At 38.3% G+C, this 21,124-nt stretch overlaps 1 protein-coding gene across 3 annotated transcripts; it reads right to left on the bottom strand.

Annotated features, from left to right (window-relative positions):
• Nucleotides 1-415: 415 nt before the first annotated feature.
• On the bottom strand, nt 416-19,710 carry HDAC10 (histone deacetylase 10). 3 transcript variants are annotated; one of them, XM_084532797.1, is made up of 22 exons: nt 19,654-19,710; nt 18,972-19,195; nt 18,679-18,745; nt 17,660-17,794; nt 15,883-15,979; nt 15,111-15,208; nt 14,930-15,034; nt 14,657-14,725; nt 13,888-14,014; nt 13,344-13,409; nt 12,893-12,952; nt 12,428-12,517; nt 11,132-11,238; nt 9,938-10,005; nt 9,167-9,437; nt 8,447-8,537; nt 6,819-6,904; nt 6,281-6,334; nt 4,038-4,122; nt 3,495-3,680; nt 2,698-2,857; nt 416-2,011 (listed from the first exon to the last, which is right to left on the bottom strand). In XM_084532797.1, exons 3-22 carry the CDS (start codon nt 18,741-18,743, stop codon nt 1,986-1,988), a joined length of 2,046 nt encoding a protein of 681 aa, XP_084388923.1. In that variant the 5' UTR covers nt 18,744-18,745; nt 18,972-19,195; nt 19,654-19,710; the 3' UTR covers nt 416-1,985. The 3 variants fall into 3 exon arrangements, with proteins under 3 accessions (XP_084388923.1, XP_084388925.1, XP_084388924.1); XM_084532799.1 differs by lacking the exon at nt 19,654-19,710 and adding an exon at nt 19,295-19,353; XM_084532798.1 differs by lacking the exon at nt 19,654-19,710 and having other exon boundaries at nt 18,972-19,387.
• Between the last annotated feature and the right edge of the window lie 1,414 nt (nt 19,711-21,124).

The raw sequence follows: 21,124 nt of genomic DNA, 5'->3' as shown, positions 1-21,124 counted from the left end.
TGCTCCTGCCGGACCCCCCGGGCGGTTGCACCCCCAGGAGGAATCATAGAATCATTTAGGTTGGAAAAGTCCTCCAAGATCACCTGGTCCAACCATCCCCCTGCCACCAGTGTCACCCACTAAACCACGTCCCCAAGCACCACATCCAACCTCTCCTTGAACACCCCCAGGGACAGTGACCCCACCACCTTCCCACCCGTCCCAGTTCCTGACTGCTTTCTGAGAGGAAATGTCTCCTCATTTCCAACCTGAACCTCCCCTGGCGCAACTTGAGGCCATTCCCTCTGGTCTTGTCACTAGTTCACCATGAGACAATGGGGGTTAGCTGGGGTCTGGGCCCCGGCCGCAGAACGCAGTGACTCTAAGCGCAGCTTTCTAGCAATAGTGGTAGTCCAGGTCTATAAAAATACACAGGTTTGCCCTTTAATTCATGTTTTATTAAATTTGATCAACATCTTAAAAATACACATGTAACAAAATACAACACTCATGACTGACAATAGAAATTCAAGACTTAACGAAAGCAGTTGAGAAAAATGCTTTTTCCTGAGAAATGCTGAGTTACCCCAGCTTTTCTTCTTCAGGGGAGTGGAAGGAAGAATACACTTACAATGCTTTTGTTTTTTAAAAGTTTTTGAAGCCCAAGATAGCCAGATGCCCACCTAACCCATTTTGACATATCATAACCTAATTCAGATTTCAGTTCAGAGTGACTTCAAACTCCAGAAAGAACTTCAGTTTATTTTAAAGAAATTCTGAACTGAAACTGAACATCTTGTGTCCTTCAGCTTCCTCTCGTGAAAACGTTTGACATGCATTTTAGTCTCTTCCGAAATAATTTCCGTTTCAAAAATTTTCAAGGATTAAATGTCATTTCCCCTTCAGCATAACTGAAAAACCAGTGTGAACTACAAGGGCGTCACTTGGAATGGTTCTAAAAACAGGACTGTGAAGACTGACCTAATTATTCAAATTATATTCAAAAGTTTACATTATTGAAGTTACAATCACAGAAAAATGCTCCTGAAAATGAGTACAAAAATGTACCTGAAATGCTGGAAAACAAGACACATTATGGCTAAATAAACTTCCTGAGGCAATAATTTTGAGTATTCACATGATGTTACCCCTATGCCACTACCAAAATGGGGGATGGGGTATTGCTTTTTATTTGCTATATATAGAAAATATGCATTTGAAATGAGGGTAAAATGAAGTCCCCTATCCACAGAATATTTACAGTATGTATACAAGTTGTAAACTTTATTTTAATCTTTACACTGCTTTATTCAATTATGTATTTGTAATTTTATATGTGCAAAATATTTTTTTCCACATGCCCTATATAGTTCAGGAAATTAAATTTAGTCTCAACCACAAAGTATGATCTAGGAAACTATAGCTGTTCAGCTGCTTTTCTTAACTTCCTGCAATTGACTGACCAGAGAAATTAAAGAACAGACTTTAAATTAAAGAACAGATTTGGTGAATCCTTTAAAAGTCATAGGAAAAATTCATGAATCTAAAGGACTCATTGTTAAATTTAAAATTCCATTCCAATGAAACAATGGTAGTGGTAGCAGTGCAAGCATTTTGATGTTATGTTGAGTAATTTTGGAATGTTTGGCTTGTACGATTGCTCATTTCAGATTCCTGTCTTCTGGACTACTTTAGCATTCATGCAGTCAAGCTACTGCATGTGCAATCAGACTTTGCAGTCACAAATGACACAGGTCCCAATTTGTAGTAATGTAGCATGGGAGTAGGTAGGCTTCAAGTGTCAGTCTTGCATAATTGGTGCCGGTATAGAATTTACGAGCACAATGCTCTAGTTGAAATTGTGAATTTTAAGGATTTTAAAAACAGTAGGCAATTGTGAATAGTTCTTACTCTGTTTAGAGATCAACCGTCTTTTTTTCCTGATGATTTAAAAGGCAAAATTAAACGCATTTTCTTCTATTGGGTAATACAGTTCTAAATTGAAGTCAATTACTTGAAATCCCATCCTTCACTGGAAAGAACAAAAATAAGATTAACAGTTATTAATCGAGCTCATACCACAATTCCCAAGTCGATAAGAACACTTTTATTAGAACCAGACCACTGCTCCTGGCCATTTCTTCTGAAAGCAAGCAGAGCTCTTTCTTTCAGAGATGCCCACCTTTACTATTGCTTAAATTTATGAATTTTCTTCTTTAAAAAAAGGACTATTCAACAGAAATTTGTTTGCCTAATACCTGCCTAATTTGATTCCTTTACAATTGGCATACCTGCTTTTCAACTGCTTGTGAACGTCCTTTAAGCACAACTAATCACTGACTTAATCAAAATTATTTCCAGTTATTTCAAAATGTTACCTGATTCTACGTTGTATTCAGAAAACACATTAGCAATCAGAGCCAGTGTATATCTTATTAACCATTCTTTAAACATGTATTTTGATAGCTTTATGTCAGGATAAATAATATAAAATTTTGGAGTAACAACATTCAGAGTTCCCAAGGGAGTTCCTATGCTATGGAATTCAGTGCTTTCTGTCTCAATGGGCAGAATCAAAGGCACTCCTAGTTTCACACTGCTCACATCCGATCAATGTGCTCCCACTGACTTCAATGTCCCACTGACTTAAGAGAAACCGGTTGTACTTTGTCATTTCTTTAAAAACATATATATTAATAAGAACTAAAGATGACTTACCTGAGCACTGAAGCATTTTCCAGTCCTGCTGAAGCTGGTCTTTTAATATTTTCATTTTATGTACTTTTTCTTGGGTAGGAGGTACGTAAGCTCCAGAGTGAGACACAGAAGCACCTGCTAGTGCTTTGGCTACATTTTGAATTAGATTTAAGTCTGTGTCCTGTTTAAGAAGAAAATGGAAAATACCCTTTCAATACAAACTTTCTTCATTCTAGTAATACCTGACAGAGTTTCAAACGAGCTTTTGTAAGTTGGATAGTTACTGGGAACAGCTTAAAATAAAATCGTGTAGTGAATTATTCACTGTTTCCCAATAAAGAACTAGAAGGCACAAAAGCAACCAGAAATTACTGTTTCACAGGACACACAGAGAAACTGTGTTACAGTCACAAGATGCTGCATAGACAGAGAGTGTAAGCTGACTTCAAGAGATGACACAAGTTCACAGAAGACATGCTCACTGGCACTTAACATGGAAAGGGAAGCTAATCTCCAAACTGAGGCAAACTGTCACAACAATATCTATTGTGTACAGACATAACCACGAGTTCAGGCCTTGCATTTGTGCCTCAGCTTCTCAATCACGCAGGCACTCTACACCTTGGTGTGTGTCTGTGTCTGCCTTTCTTCTCCGGCCAGAGAGAAACTTGGGCTGTTTCTGTAATGAACTCAGAGGTACCAACCAGCCAGTATTTTCAACAGAGCAGCTCGAGGCAGTACACAGCAGCCATGCTGCTGCTTGATTTGGGTTCTGCACTGCGCACTTTGAAGTACCATGGCTCAGCACCACTTCTTACCTCGATCACCGCGAGAATTCGAGATTCTGCTAGTCCTTGTAGTAAACCAAAAAGAAGAGAAATTCCACTTATTCTGATGCTCCTGTTTGGTCCAACAGCTATTACTATCAAATCGGGTTGATAACTATACGCTACAGGAAGAATGAATCCAAGTACAACCGAAATGAAGTCACTCCTGTCAGCATCCTTTAACAGCAATGAGAAACAGTTTAGCACAAATGTAAAGCCCCAAATTCCCAGAGAGGATAAAAAAACATAACACGCACCTCAAAAAGCTTTTTGTCCTTATTTTTTTTGCATGGTAACTCTGCCTTCTTGAAGATAAAATACAGTAGCCACCGAACATTTCCTCAAACCTATGCATTCTAATACACCCTAAAGATCTGTTAAGGAGTAGCACCATGGAAAGGTCAAAAAAGGAAATATGTTCAAAGGTGCAAATTAGAGAGAGAAGTAATTCTCAGTGCCATTTTATGAATTTGTAAATATATTCTGTTATAATAAAGTTTTTATCTTATGTTGTTTCCAGAAAGTAAATCTTACCTCTTTCCAGTTCAGAGAAATAAAGTGTTTAGAGCTGATCTTTCCAGATTGTTCTTTCTCGCAAATATTTATCACAAGTACTTTTCTGTAATCAAAAGCCACATCTCAGTACTTCACCAACAACTTCCAGTGAGATAAAAATATCTCCCTTCTTCCATATGACTTAAGTACTAAGTCATATCTCAAGAGCAAATAATTATTTGCATTATTATGTGCCATCATGTAAGTATCGATTAAAATTGAAATCATACCTTTTTTAAAAGTATTTTTAATATCTTGAAAAGTATTAAAGACTACAAGCAATCGCTTTTAAAAACAAGGGGAATTGGCAAAAAAAGATATGGATAAATAAAGATGACTGTCAATAATTAAGAACTCAGCACAAGCACACCATACTCTGAAATTACACTGAACATATTTTAATGTATATGAAGAACCAAGTTATTTTGCTTTTTTGTTCTCAGACCCTACCCTTATGCTAACCATCAGCACCATAACTGTGTGCTAGGTTTTTGTTGCAAAACTCATGGTTTTGGCTTTCCATCTGATCTCTTTATTTGAGACCAACTGAACTTTTCCTTTTTGTGCTTTTTCTTTGGGGTGGAAGTGTTGCTTGTTATGTTTTTTTCATCTGAAGCAGCAAATGAAAAGTCTATGAGAGAGACAGGCATGGGATTTTTAAAGAAGCAGGTGACACAACATCAGAAAGAGGGAAGTTTAAGGACTGCGGCTTTGCAGCATACTATCTGCCATGTCCTAATGCTATGCTGGGTCATAATTTAAACTGCTATATGTTAAATGCCTGTTACCATTGCCTCTCATAATCTCCACATTTTCAGAAACTGTAGTGTTGAAACACTAAGACAAAACAAACAACAAACACATAGTTTGCAACATATGCAAACTGTTTATTAGTAAGTTTTGAGTATGAAATGTACTAAGCTGATTCTGTAATGTCATACACACACTTAGTGATGTGTAGATGGCTATACAAGATTTGAGGCATGGAAGAAATGGGTCTGGTTTTATTAGGGCTTCTTTAAATTAGTAAAAAAGTGAATCTAGATAATTCTGTTAGGACTACTTTATTTTTGCTCTTGAAAAGGAACAGAAGCAGTCCATGATATTGTTGGAATTTTATTAGATTTATTGTATTTGTGAAAGTTGCTTATTTGCTGCGTGATTTTATTCCTTCCTTATTTTACTTCTCTTTACAACTACTAGTCACATCCTTGTTCTCTTTTCCTAAAGAAGGCAATTTTTAAAAGATAACAAATGAAAAAAAAAAACCACCATGAATTACAGCATGATTTATATGGGTATTCTCAGACAGGAAAACAGACTGATTTAATTTGACAGTACACATTTACTGGAGTATCTCCAACAGGGACATAATCCACATGTGAAATCAATGTTGCTTAGCTGAAAACTGTCAACAGTGAATTTCACATTCTCCTTTTTGCTGAATGGATAGAGCTGTATGTTTAACGAAGAGGTTCCTGCACAGAGCTTGACTCCTAATTTAATTAATACAGACTAAGAAAATGCTCATAGAGCATTCATCCTGGGAGGTGGTGGAGTCACCGTCCCTGGAGGTGTTTAAGGAAATGTTGGACATGGTATTTAGGGACACGGTTTAGTGGGTAATACTGGTGGTAGTGGAAAGTTGGACCTGATGATCTTGCTGATCTTTTCCAACCTTAATGATTCTCTGATTCTATGTGCCTCTTGCAATTACTGCAGGGCTAAAACAGATCCTGATCAATCCAATTGTGTGGTTCACAAGCAGGTAAATTCAGACCAAAGTCTGTGTATCTGTAATAACATATCTCATATTGGTGATTTTAATTTGATCATACATGCTTTCATGCTATCAGTGATTTTAATATCATTTATATTTCTCTCATATCTCAACTTACCATTTTAAAATTCCCTTTTAAATACTTGCCTTCTTTATTACTTTGTACTTTCAATATTACATTTTCAGTAAAAATCCAAATTGTGATTAATATAGAAGGATTATACTTTAAACCTGCTATTAAAATTCACACGGTGTCATTTAGAGATAGAAATTTGTCCTAGAAATATATTTTGAGATGCTTCGTATTTTATTTCAGGTTAAACTTGAATAAAAATCAGCTCACGACTGATTCCTTAGTGCACATTTCATCAAACGTATGGACGATTACGAACATTTACAGAACTTAAGGGATTTGACTCCTTAAAATAAAGAGAAACCTCACCCATCTTCTGTGTTTGGTATGATCTGCATGTCTCCAACAAATACGCAAAGCACTCTGTAGAACACAAAGAAAAATCATGTATACGTGTATTTACATCTGCAAGTAATTTTTTTTCCCCAATTAGTGCAATTTATTTAAAGAGTTTACATGTAGATTACACATAAAACAGAATGTACATTGTTTCTGAATTTGGTTCATTAAAAGTAAAAAGAAAACAAATTTAGAGCTCAAGGGAACTCTCCCACCAGTCCTGTGGGTAGGAAAAAAAAAAATGCCCTCAGGGCAGAGAGTTGAAATCTGGCAAAGAAAACAAGACAGAAACAACAGTCATCCTTAAAAATGTTTTGCCTTTGGTAACATGAGGTTTTTGCTGGCATATAGAGCACTGTCTGTACAGCCGATTGAAAATGCTAAGCACATGGAGAAGTTATTTGTTCCAAAATTAAGCTTTTCAAAGGCAACTTTCTGTATTTTATACACTTTTATCTTACTTTAACACTTTGCCTAAGGGTACCAAATGCAAAATATTCGAATTCACCTTTGAAATCCAAAATGAACAGAGTATCTTAGTGCTACACCAACAGAAGCAGAAGCTGTGGGTGAATCCACAATTCCATTGCATACCTGCAAAATACATTTGTTATTCAGAAATAATTAATGCTGCAGAAGATCACGCTATTCCTTATTTGTCCCAACTGTAATTTTACTCGGTTATATGTATCACTCAAACAAAGCTGCACGAAAGGTATCCTGAGGTTAAGAGGTTAGTAATTCATTTTCAACAAACAGGCCACATTTGATCATTATGCCAAGAGCTGTTGTATTATTTCAGAAGTGTGGTGCTATGCTGAAAAGCTACTGCAGAAAAAAGCTTTTGCAGGGGAAGGTCATCTTTACCGCTTCTCTCAATAGTCTGTGGATTGGACACACTCACTTTGCACCTGAAAAACAGACAAGGAAAAGGAGGCTGTCCCTGAACTCTGACTCTTCCTTTAACCTACGCAAGTTATTCCTTTCTGGAAACACAATGACAATATTATTCCATCAACCTTGAAGTGTTCATTTTTGTTCTGTAGTGCTTCGAACTCTCCATGGAAGGTAAGCAAAAAGATAATGCATGCTCTCCCTCTTTGTATCTGTCAACACAACGAGCTCAGCTTAGCATCTACAACTCATGACAAGTTCTATTTCCTTTTACCGGTAATTTTTCACATCTATTTATAGACTCTCCTAGAGGCATGTGCAGCTTATGACGTTAGAAATTTGTCCCTGAGATTTACAGTCATGACTAACAACAGCAGGAAGAAGGCCTATAAGAAAGAGGCCATTCTGACAGGTAAGTCTTCCTCACTGGCTTAATACTTTAAAGAGGGCTTGTCATTCAGAGAAAGACTGATTTATTATGACATAATAAAAATCTTGTATTTTATTTTAACTTCATTTTTTTCCTCTTTGCTTCTCAAAACATTTAAATATAAATACAAACTTGCAACCTCTAAGCCTGCCTTATCTTCATTCCTGACCCTGCATGAATCAGAGTACTGAATTAGAATTACTCTGTTTAGAGTCATAGCACACACTGGTGTTGTAAACCATGCCATCAAAGTGATCAGGGGGAAGGGGCAGGAAAACAAATGACAGAGTAAATTACTGTGTATATATAGCGGTAGGTGTGTACAGCTTTGTGTAGAATGGCATCTTAAAATCCAGGGTGATGCAGAAGTAAACTCTCTTCTAAAGACTGAAGGCAAAACTTTGTGCATTCAGACAGGAAAAAAATGAGATCTCTTGTTCTGATTTCTTGCTGCTGCTCACGGGTGAGCAGCCTTCTGCCTCCAGCAACTGGAAGAGCGAACTCTTCCAGGGCCCACCTGTACATGTCTGAAAGCGATGAGAAAGTTCTTACTGCCTCATAAGCTGTGACTGCAGCAAAGCTGGACAATATCTTGGCCCAAGGATAATTAGAACAATGTTTTGGGGTTAACAGCTATTCCTAAATGCTTTCTCATGTTGCCTACTCACTCTTGTTATCTAGCACGGTCAGGATGAGGTTAGTGGGGTTGTGAATTACATAGTAACTAATATCCAGATGAGAGCATAGACGCTGGAGTCAGAGGAATACACCCCCTCCTCCAATCCTCATGGATTAAAGCACGTAATTCTTACCTCCTTCTTTAGTATTTTATCTAGGATGGCCAACATACTGCATAGAGAGTGCAAGGTTTTGTCCTCTTTCACAAGGTCTGCATAAAAGTCACTGTAAAATAAATTATATGGAGAAAAAGTAGCTTAGGGGCAATAATGCTTTTGAAGAGGACACTGTCTAACAGTACTTTGCAGTAACTGCTGACAGGGTACACTTTGTACAGATGCTGCACATTCACTCTCAAAAACTTGGCCCTGGCAGGAAGATGACAACACTCTTGCCTGACAATCTCAAACTCCCTAAACCTGTTCCCATTCTGCACTGGAAAGAAGACAAAAAATGCGTGATGATACTCAGGAAATAAAATTCTGTCAGAATTAGACTTACTAAGTTATAAAGTTGAGCATCTCAAATCAGACCAGTCTGATGGGTGTGATTTTTTTTTCCAGCTAAAAGTGAACTTTAAGGCATCTTCCTAACAAAACCTCTTCCTAAATAAACACATTTGCACTGTTCTCTCTTGAAATAATTTTCTCTCAACTATTCTGATTAGTTTTATAAAGGACTTTAAGGATATGATTGATAAAGAACACTGATTTCTTCATTTTTCAAATGAATTCTGGTTATGACTGAAGAGACTGAGGCCAGAAACACCATGGCAGAGACAAAACTAGATGACAGTCTGTACCAAGACCTCTCATCCTTACACTCGTGCTGGGAATTAAATAAATAGGACCAACCTGGCAAGAGCTTCTAGTTCATTTTCGTCCATTTCCTTCACCACACAAACAGGTGCTGGGAGCAAGTATGCTGAAGCTTTTGACTGAGTTGTTGCTGTTCTGGTGGGAGGCACTGGAAATAGAATATTTCTCATGTGCAATTCCAGAAATCTTTCTATTTTGGCAGCTTCATTGTCGTTAGTTATCTTATCCTCATGGTCTGTAGAGGGATTTGTGTTAGTCTTCTTTGGTAAGTGTGAGTTGGTGCTCAAATTATGCAAAAATGATGTGTCTAGAGGGAAAAAAAAAAAAAAAAAAAAAAGAAGGGTTTCACATGTATTTCTTTTGGAGCAGGGTGTTAATATTTACTTACATTTATTTACAAAATAAAGTACACCTATACTCGAAGTGTGCATACTTACTTCCATGCACTAACTACAATGTTTCCTGCCACAGATGTTATTTTTCAACAATGCTACATTTCTTTTTGATCTAAGGACAGGTCACAAACAATAATAATAAATCTTACCTCCATTTTCTTCTCCAGACAGAAAACAGCATACTCAAACAAAGATATTAAAGCACTACTTTTTGGAGTGATGTTTGACAGCTTCATCAGTTAACAAAATTATTATTTTTTTTTCAGACCAGTGGAGGGCTCGGCCCTGTATGAAGCCTCACAGTGCTTCACCAATCATTAGACAAATCACTGGTAGTTCAATTCATTTAAACCAGAGAAAATAATCATTTTGGATTTCTGTATGATTTAATTTACCAATCACATTTAATTACCTTCATACATCAACCATTTCCAGTAGGGTTTGTGTGCAGCTCTCACATTCTGAATAGATTCAATAGCACTAAAAGAGAAACAGGTTTTACAGTATCAGCAGCGATGAAAGTACAGGAAACACAATTTAGCTCAATGGAAAACAAAACACAGAACTGAAAATGAACAAGATCTGGTCTATTCCAAAAACATGGAACAGAAAATTAAAGAGAATGAGAGTTGATAGCCAGATTTTCTGTAAAGATTAGATTCAAGAGTCATATAAAGAAAGTGAAGAACATGTGCAGTTATGTGCCTTTTAAGTAAATGCATTTACACATATTGAGTGAAATCCTGACTGCTGCTGGATGAAGCACAGCTGTCCCTGACTTCAGCAGAAGCAGGATTTTGTGTCTTTCTCTGCTCTGTCAGAGATTTTATCATCTCATCAGAGATTACAGAATGTACAGATGTAGTTAAATTCACCCAAAAGCTAAACTACCTGTTCAGAGAGACTGAAAGGGAGGCAGAAAACAAGTAAATCACATTCCTTGCTGTTCTTGAACTCTTTTTTACTACCACTGTTAGCACTACAGGCAAAGGGCCCTTTTAAGCTACCTGTCATACAAACATAATTCACGTCACGGGAAATCCAGGACATATTACAGATAATCTCCATGTATACGGAAAGTGTTCAGGTGCTGGACTGATATAATGGGTGAATAAGTGATCAACTCTTTATTACCTAGGATGATAGCAACCTGATATATTATAATTGGTAGAGAAATAAAAAAAGAGGTGCTCCAAGTACTATGGGATGCACTGGGAACATCAAGTGGTCCTGGAGTCTGAAGAACTAATCTCTGAAATTACATACTTTCCAAAATACTGGATGTTACTAACTGGCATTGCCTTGATTACAGCAGGACTGTCTCAGCACTGAGAAAGATCTCTGCAGGGTAACAAGGCCCAAGGATAAATAGCATAAAATTATGTATGTCATTAAGAACTTCTTGAAACTCAAAATCATTTCAGAAACAGAAGTATGCAAAACTGCAGCTTGGATGACTTTCTCAGAAAGCAAGTTATTCAAAGCAGAAAATTATGTATTATAAAGCATCATATAAAACCTTGTGTCAGCAAAGTGTTCAGAGCATGCATATTTTCAGTCTCGTTGATAAACACACAGGCTAGTCTAAAATTATTCACATGCTTACCTTAGGCAAGGGGCCATCTCTCCAGTTACTTGAGGTATAGGATCTCTAAGCAAAGTTTTTACGGTCATGCAGACTGATTCAGACAAGGACTTCAGGTGGTATCCACCCTAGAAAAGAAGTATTTTGTGCCACATAAGGAACAAGTAGTTGTGAAATCTGAAAATCATCACAGGAAATAAATAAACTTTTGAAATATATCTGAATTCACATAAATGAAGATTATATGCAAAGACATTTAAAGTCGTTTGCATATTGAAAATTACAAAGAGGCTACTTGCTGGACCACGGGCATCCCATGACTCAACTCACTTTATCATGGTTCAATTCATTTTGGAAAACAGATGCCCTGAAAATGCTAAAAAAATATTTTCTTGCACTCATCTCCACAGCGTGCCACTTCCTACAATTCTTATGGAAGACTTCTTAGAAGATAAATATTATTGCTGTCCTCTAAAATGTCTGCACAAGGGAAATCTCCCACAGCCTGACACTTCTAAGATACGCCTGTCCTGATGATTTGGCAGAAGGTGGAGAAGAACTGAAGATAGATTTAAGACTGCTGAATTGAAGACGATAGACTGCTTCCTGCATACCACTTGCAGAGCCGTCACATCATCTGTATCATGAGGGGGTGCTTATCTGCACTTCAGCTAGCAGACAGAAGTACCTATAATAACCTGCTGAAGAAAAGGATGACAGAAGACAAGTCAAGCAAAGCAGAGGTCTAGTTAATCAATTCCTAAACAATTCAGTCTTGGAGACCTTGCTGGCAGTAATGAATGCACAAAGTTATTTACCTGAAAAGTTAACATTTTTCTAACATGCAAAAAGGGAGTAGAAATGTAGATCTCAAAATGAGGAAACTGTTTTTTAACAAAAGAGCTCTTCAAAAAGATCTCCCGCTTTTTTGATTAAAAACATCTAAGCAAGTTTAGCAAGAGCTCTGTTAACAAGTAAGAGAATATTTATGTTAAAATTTTTTTAAACTCCTTCTGGAATAAGACAAAATTGCAGAAAAATTGGTAATGCAGTTTATTCACTAAATACATTTTAATACATTGGGGATTGTCCAGAGCAGCAGATTACAGTCACTGCATACAAGAACTGAACACATCTGTTAAGGATGTGGTTTTGGAACAAATGACCATATGCTCCATTTCAGTGTTTTAAGTTTTAAAAAAATCAACTCTTAGGCATCAGAAGAAATGCGTTGTCAAATCTTTGCCATTTTTGTACTCCTGATTCTCAAAGAGATATAAAAAGAAGCAATGACTTTGTTAAGTTTCAAGTCTTTACCTCTAGGATGACACACAGCTTTCCGTTAGCTAACTGCATCAGGAGATGGGTAAGGTGGGCAAAAACCTCAGGAGTGGCATTCATCTGACCCTAAATCAAAGAAAATATTTGTAAGAGATGAAACCCTGAATCAAAAACATTGGTGAAAAAAACAAAACAGACAATCTGAAATACATGAGACTGAGTCAGAATACTGGAACACTCACTTCTGATTGTATTTAACAAAATGCTGAACCAACTGCTTTAAAGAAAGGTGCAAAAAATGATGCAGCAATTATGCCTGAATAATTTGTCTTTGCATGTCTCATGGTATTTAATGAGTTGGGGTCAGCTTAAAGGCTCATACATGTATTTTTAGCTTGGTCGTAAGTGAATTTCACCTAGCAGTCACTGGACATTGAAGATGCAGGAATATTTTACAAACACCTTTATGACTGACAACACAAACCACAGCAAGTTACTTACTTCAGGGTCTCCAATTCCTGAATCATATCCAGAGGAAACAAGAACCAGTTCAGGATCAAACTGTAATAAAACAGAGATAGCTGTTAACACATTCTTTTGTATTTTGGATTGGATTTCAACCAAACCACATTCAGCTATTATTTCAGCCAGACCATAAATTATTTCTGTCAGACCATAAACACAAATACTCTACTTGAATTAAAAAGTAACATTACCCATTTAGACTGTTTTCATTCTTGATGGAAAAGTTGCAGAGCTTTGTACTGAATATTTCAACACTAACGCTTCGTAAACATTATTATGTTGATAGGACATCATTCATACCAGTAGAAATTACATGTTAACGGTGCTACTGGCAAGTACTGCAAGATACTTTCTAGAAGATATTCAATGGTACTTATGAAATAGCCTTTGGTTTTGCTATTCAAAAACCAGAGCAGTAAAAAAGTACCTCAAAAGCCATTGGAAGCAACACATGAAAAAATGCAGCAAGGTAATCTGAATTTCCCATCCCAACCTGCAAAATGTGAGAAATATAGGTCAGATCTTCCTGGTGGAGTAACAGATTTTTCTGAGGTTCTTCATGACTTTAGGGAAAGATAATATCAAAAGTTAAAGATGAGGCAACCATATGAGATAGAGTAAAACAAACTCCATGTACTTTAAGTATATAGACATCCAGCATTTTTAGTCTTAAGTATGAGCTTCAGTTCTGTGCTGAACAAAGATGGATCTTCTGAAACACTTTTTGATTTGATAGGCAAGATATTGAAGAAAAAAAATAATGTGCGTGTCTGTCTCTCCCTCATTTAAAAATAAATAAATTAATAATCACATTCTGAGCCATGTTTCTCTGCAGACATTCCACTGACAGAAAGGAGGTACCCTGTGCTATGACATCTGCCAACCAAATGAAGCAGTGCACTTCTCAGAATGTGTTACCTAATGCATGAGAAATAAAGCTATTGCTTTATTGTGCTGTAAGCAACATTTACCTTATTCCAAGGCAAATTTATATTAAAGCCTTTTCCTCTTCCCAAACCTACAGCATCATAATCAGATTCTTTGAGTGATGGCCAGAATTCTTGATGTTCATAGCGATGCCAGGAAAAATACAAAACACTGAAAGATACAAGAAACAGATCTAACTTGACAAAAAGGTTCCACGACTGACCTTATGTCCTGAACTTAGCAGACTTGCTAAGTCAAAGCATGAAGACAGAATCAGCCCTTGCCCTTTTTTCTCTAAACAGTCCTGGACTGCAGAAGTTGGTACAGGAAGTCCTATATCAAAATTAACCTAGGACAATCGCTAGAATGTCTTGTATACACTCTCTTCAGATCAAAGGCAGGACATTTTCAGAAGTGCAGACTTGTTTCTAGAACCTAATTCTGTGTTTTTTTCAGAAAACAGTACAAAGCTCATCTGTTTTACCCAAATACTACCTGAATGCTTACACTGAGAGATTCCTGAATAGAAAGAATGGAGATACTACCTAAATACTCATATGGAGAGATAACACTACTGGCAAACCAAGATAGCCATATTGCTCATTTTGTGTTTGTTATTCTTTACAGTAAGATAAATTGAAATACTTCTGTTAGGTTTTTCCCTCTACTTGATAACAAGTAAAAAACAACAGTCACTAAAATAGCAAGAACAATATTTTATAAGATTCTAGTTTTAGAAAGACAAGGAATCTTACTCTACAGAAGCAAGCAATATTTAACTGGCTAACATAAAGAATGAAATATCCTTCAAACCTTGGATCCTCTTCAAATATATACTGAGTTCCTTGCCCGTGGTGCACATCCCAGTCAACAATGAGGATTCTACAAAGATCAGTAAAATAAAACATTCAGCAGAAGCAGAGCACTTCGATCTAAAGGAAATGGTGAATAAATACGCTTTTATAACCCAAAAGGTATGTGACACACAGAAAGGTCTAGACATTAATCTAAAAAGGTATCATGTCAAATGGTTATCTAAATGCCGTAACTGAGTATGAAAAGCTTCTTTAGGGTCAATGCACCTACCTCTGTAGACCATATTTCAATTTTGCATATTCTGCTGCAATAGCAACATTGTTGAATAAACAGAACCCATTAGCTGCATTCCTCTGACTGTGGTGACCTGGAGGTCTAAAACAAAGTTTTATACCATTACTCACAACAAAAGCAATTTTGGTAAGAAGTGAAGACTTCTCATATTTTTTACCTTACTAATGCCATTCCATTGCACACTTTTCCTAACATCACAGAGTCCACTAGTTGCAAAGTTGCTCCTACTGCTAGCCTGGCACAGCGGTAGGTGTTCTGAAAAAGAGAATCTCATAGTTAGCATCAATATGGTTTAGACTAATCACAAATGACGTGCTTTGCACCCCAACAGGAAATAGACATTATTCTACCCTACAGAAGTTGTAAGCAGATAGTTAAAAGCAGAATTTTACAACACAAGTTCCAATGTGCTCTCTACTAGGTTTATCTGTGATCGTCATATCCTTTAAAAGGATGTTTTCTCCAGAGGAGGTAAGAAACATGAGATGTATATACTGAACTGACTAGTTCTACTGAATTAACATGGCATCTCTGAAAATAAGGAACAAAATCTTACAGAAGCAAACCAGAAAAGACTTCCCCCTCCATTACCCAGCACAGCATTTAAGAGTGACTGTTATTAAAATGCGATTTGCAGGCCACTAATGGATTACAGTGATGTAGTTAAGTAACAAAGTGAAAAAACTTGAGTAGTGTGCTATACTGGTACAATACAATTACAGAAGAGATGACAGAACACTTAACCAGTTTAAATTACAGCATTACACTAAACTGGAAACAGATTACAGTAATGTCATAAATACATGCAAATATATTTAGATGGCAAAAAAACTTATTGTCAATGTTCCTGTACTTAGAAAACTGCCACACAGATGCCACAATACAAATACGTGCAACTCCCAATAGGGGAAGTAGTTTAATTTACACACCGGATGAAAGAAAAAAGCATCGTAATTCCCCGACACTCTTTTCAGTTCCTCTTCGTCCATTGTCTGTGTGCTTTTTGCAACTTCCAAGTGTTCTGAACTGCAGAGGAGAGAGAAAATAACACAACACTTAATTAAGCAAATCAACTTATGTTCTGTTTTCATTACGTTTTGCATTTAAAGCTATATGTTAAAAGGGGCTTGTCTGTGAGACTTCACATGTCCAATACCCTGGAACGCCAGTTGCAGGATACAACGAAGAGAATCAGGAGCGCCATAAAAGCAAGAGTTCTTGGATGTCATAAGAATATGATAATTATTATTCTTCCTTTTCCAGTGGCAAAAGGGCTTAGTCTTGTTAGCGCAAAAAGGCTGCTTATTCACTATGCAGTGATCTGTTTTGCAAGGCATGCTACATAAAAATGCCATCCCAATAAGAACTAAATTAGGATTCTGGCATTCATCAGCATGTGAATTATGACTCTATTCCTCCTCCGTTCATGAAAAACAGATTATCTGAATGAATCCCTTATCAGGTGTGTACTAATTCCTTTTTTCACTAGTTCAAGAGTGCAGCAAGTACTAAGGCACTACCACCAACATTCCACCAAATCTCTGTCACTGCTCTCTTGCTGTTGTGTAGTGAGCTGGAAATGGAGGCTGACGGCATCGACTCTCCAATGTGTCCTAAGCCAGGATTACAACGACCATAGATGCTTTCCCCTAGGTGGAACACCAAAGCAAGCAGAATTTCACAACAAAGTGAGACAAACACTAGTGCTGCCTAATGGAAAGTAAGCTAAACAATGGCTATAAAATGAAGGTGTTAACAGGAATAAACCAGTATGAACCTGAGTGTCTGTGTAATTATTAGTTTAACTTTATCATCAGCCTCACACCTCACTGTGAATGCAAGCAAAACATTTTTGTAGGAGCTATATACCTGTCTCAACCTGAAAGTGCTTTAAAAAGGAAAGAGGTCTATTATCTTTGGCTTACCTATGGAAACCAAAACAAGACCTTTGTGAGTTTATTTGTCCCATGTAATCTAGAAGAAACAACTAAACTGGGTACAGTCATCAAGTCTCTTCAGTACCCAATCAGCAACATACATACTATGAAAATAAATCATATCGGTACACAGCACTAACTGCATTCTAACAAGTATATTACGAGGAAAAATAGTGCTCTGGAATCTGCTTCCCCTCCTTCCTTGGGAGCTGCTTTTAAGGGAAGGCTCTCACTCTTGGCTATGCTGTAGTTGTGTTGAGTAGTTCTATCTGTGACCAGCCCTGAACCCCACTGATCTGGACTTGGACCCTGATTTCCTTAACATCAGGCCTGCCATACCACCCTGAACTAATTAAGTAATCTAAACTCTTGGCTGAATCTGGTTACCGTCACATCTTTGGGGAAAAGAGATGGTTATCATCTTTCTAAATAAATGTCACTTTTTTTTTTTTTAAATGTTCTGTTCCAATTTTTATTAGCAGCTTACTTTTAATACTATATATAAAACAGCATTCAGTGCTCAAGAATACAGAGTGAGAATGGGGATTTAGTAGAACAGCAGATTTGTACTTCAGCACCTAAACCATACATATACACATATTGTTTGTACAACTCTAAGTCTGACACATTGTCATTGAAATTACCGAAAGTCACTGAGTTTTACAGCAGACTTCCATTTTCAAATGAAGCAAAATATGATCTGGAGGTAGACATGGCAATTGTTATTTCATTGGATTAATCTGAATGGTGATGAAAATAAATTTCAGACCTGTGAACTAACAGGATCTCCTCTTCAGTTCCTTCTCTGGCAGGCACATGGACACATCTTTCCACAAGATGGTAAAACTGAAGCTGCTCATAGGAGGCTGACAGTCTTTCTGGCACTTCAATATCACAGATAGGACTAGAAATACGTGATAATCATATTACTATAGCACTATATCAGCACAGCTTACAAGTATTAATAACAATGCCTAACTTTTAACTTCCCATTGTGAGAAGATTCAGTATCTTCAGAGGGACGTGTAAGAGTAAAAAAAAAAAAAAAAAAAAAAAAGTTAAAAAAATAATTCTTTAAATATTTTTCAGCTTGGAATTGTGTTAAAAATAATAATATAAAATCTCATATAAAAAGAATCACAATAGCATTTTTTGCTTCTTCTCTCATCACTTAAAGTAGCACTGGCTACTATAGACACAGGAACACTGAAATGAAAATGTACTGTAGGTTACAGTGAAGGTCAACTGAGGAGAAATGGGTTTGGGAGAGAAGATAACAGCAGACTTCTACTTCAAGCACAACACAAGTACTGGTCTCGCTCGTATAAATATAAGCAAGCAGCACATATAAATTTCTAACTGAATTTAATCGAAAGGTTTCAGATAAGTAAGTATATCTGTATTTTTTTTTTCCTTGAATTCAATGATATTCAGCTTTATAAGCAATTTAATTAGCTTAAAATACTTTTATTTTGGAGATACTTTATTTATGGGTTTACTTGGATGCTTGAAGCTAAAGACTTGTCTTATTAAGGCCTCCTGGACTGGATGGCTACAGCTTCTCACATCCAACTTCAGATTAATATTATGGCATCTGGATACAAAATAAGAATTAAAAAAAAAAGTTTTTCTACAAAAGGATAGACTTTCTGTTTACTAGGAAACTGACAGGATATCTATCACTAGACTTTTCATAATACATTTACAAAGAATTCATTCACTTGATATTTCTCTTAGAAGGCCTAATAAGAATCTATTCATAAGAAGGACAGGACGTTATTGACTTACTCATCCCAAAGCAGTTTATGACTGGTCATTTCCTCATCATAAATCAATGCTGTTCCTGAAGCCATTGCTATAGATAGAACAGAACAAAAATCCCCAAATGCATATTTCAGGCTAGAAACAAACATACAATAAAACAAGCTTAATATCGTATTAGCTAGTGAGAATACATGTACACAGTGTATCTGCTTGTATGAGGATTTTGCATTTTGACTTTGTAAGCACAGAGTGAAATCAAAGAAAACCCTTTAGGAGGAACCCCGACAAGACTGGGGGGTGAGACAAGAGTGCAAAACCTGATGGCAGGGATCTGGATGCTGGCCTCGCACAGGCAGGATTCCCGATTATCCAAACACTCAGGGCCTCAGCAGAGGTGTTTCTGGTGCAGGTGAGGGGTTACACGAGCTCTCCAAGCCCCGCTCGCCCAGGCTATGGGCCTTTTGAAGGCTGCAGACGAGCTGAGGTCAGATCTGTGCATGCCTTCTCCCATGCGTTACGTGGGGATAGTCACCTGCTGGGGCTGACATGAAACAAAACAGGCATTTGTGAAAACTTCAGGTATAAAGCCACGGAGTAACACGATTACATACACCGCAGATCCCACAGTACAGGGATTTACCGTGTTTAAAGCTTCTTTGAAAAACAAGCAAAAAAAAAAAATAACATTAGAGGGATTTATTTAAGAAAACAAAGAAAACCAGATGCAGAGAAAGAGGGCTCAGATCGCAGCAGCACCACACCGCAGCCCAGGAGCAGCCGGCGGCTCTGCCAGCCCAGCTCCGCGAGCCCGCTGGGCCCCTCGCCACCTCCCTCCCTCCCTCCCTCCCTCCCTCCCTCCCTCCCTCCTTCCCCGCCTCCCTCTTTCCCTTCCTCCGTGTGGGGAAGCCCGGCCACCCCACACGGCCTCCAGTAGCCCCCGGAGCCCCGCAGACAGCTCCCCGGCCCCCAGCAGGGCGGCCCCGGCCTCCCCGCACACACCGGCCGCAGCTCCCCGGGGACCGCGGCTCCCGCGGCTCGGGGCGGGCCGAGGGCAGCCCCCGCCTCGGAGGCGCCGGAAGATTTGCTAAGAAACGCCCCAGCCCTAAAAGGGGTTTGCTTTATGGTTTGCTGCCGCTTATGGCGCTGTACGCAGCGTTGGTGTAGAACAGGAGACCTTAAAACATGTGTAAAATGACAGATTTGCCCCGAGGCTGCTTTGCTTTGCCAGAGCTCGGTAAAGTAGGTCTGACAGTTTGAACAATACTTTCATGCTAAACATAGCTCAACTACACGTATTATTAAGTTTTTATTACATTAACAAGTAGGAGAACAAATAAACAAACAAAGCAGGGCTTCCTCTCAAGTAAAGGGGAATAAATATACAAGTAACCCTCGAGCTAACACTATTATTCCTCTGTTTTTACAGAGTAACAAAAGTCCACCCCTCAGTAGTTCAGGCTAGAGTCGCAGGCTGGCTGAGGCTGGAAGGGACCTCTGAAGATCCGCGATGTTTCTCTGGCACCTTTTAAATGGGTCGCTCACTGCGGGGCCTGCACGTTGTGCTGACGTGAACCCTACCAGACGCCCCTCTGGAGCAGCTGGCGTGTGTAAGCAGTGACAGAGCTCTTTAAATATTTACCTTTTTTCCAGTGGAGACCATTACAGACTCAGCAGGATCAAATGAGCTGAGCTTCTGAATAACCTACATTTTTCGAGTGACTTCATTATACAATATAATTTGAATATAGGTTTCTACTAGTTTTCTAGTTCATGATAGAAAATCATGGAATCACAGAATATCCCTAGTCAGAAGAGACCCACAAGGACCATGGTGCCCAAATCCTGGCTCCACACAGGACCACCCAGACCATGTGTCTGAGAGCACTGTCCAAATACTTACTGAACTCCAGCAGCTCGGTGCTGTGCACACTGCCCTGGGGAGCCTGTCTCAGTGCCCGACCACCCTCTGGGTGCAGAACCTTTCCCTAACCCCCAGCCTGACCCTCCCCTGTCCCAGCTCCATGCCGTTCCCTCGGGTCCTGTCGCTGTCCCCAGAGAGCAGAGCTCAGCGCCTGCCCCTCCGCTCTCCTCGTGAGGGAGCTGCAGGCCGCCATGAGGCCTCCCCTCAGCCTGCTCTGCTCTGGGCTGAGCAAACCCAGGGACCTCAGCTGCTCCTCATCCGTCTTCCCCTCTAGGCCCTTCACCATCTTCATAGCCCTCCTTTGGACACTCTCTGATAGTTTTGTGTCCTTCATAGCACTGAAGATGCTAATCATGTGGCCAGTGTAATATTTTGCATTTCTTGAATATTATCATGCTATTGGTCTCCTACCGGCCACTTCTACACCTGGTACAGTTTCTGTGTTGACATTTTTAATGTGTCTGAAAATGAAAGGGGCCTTTTAATAGAGAAGCCCTGAGTTAGATTTCAGTTAAACCATGTTAAATTCAAGATGGTCACACAAGAACA

The sequence above is a fragment of the Aythya ferina genome (assembly GCF_964211825.1).
Source record: "Aythya ferina genome assembly, chromosome: 1".
Lineage (NCBI taxonomy): Eukaryota > Metazoa > Chordata > Aves > Anseriformes > Anatidae > Aythya > Aythya ferina.
This window is presented reverse-complemented; position numbering and strand designations above follow the sequence as displayed.

Coding starts and splice junctions, on each gene's coding strand:
- HDAC10 (XM_084532797.1), bottom strand. CDS start 18,743: ATGGCTTCAGGAACAGCATTGATTTATGATGAGGAAATGACCAGTCAT. Junction 12,953..13,343: donor TGCTTCCAATGGCTTTTGAG/GTACTTTTTTAC, acceptor GTTTTATTACAG/TTTGATCCTGAACTGGTTCT. Junction 11,239..12,427: donor AGCTGTGTGTCATCCTAGAG/GTAAAGACTTGA, acceptor CTTCTTTTCTAG/GGTGGATACCACCTGAAGTC.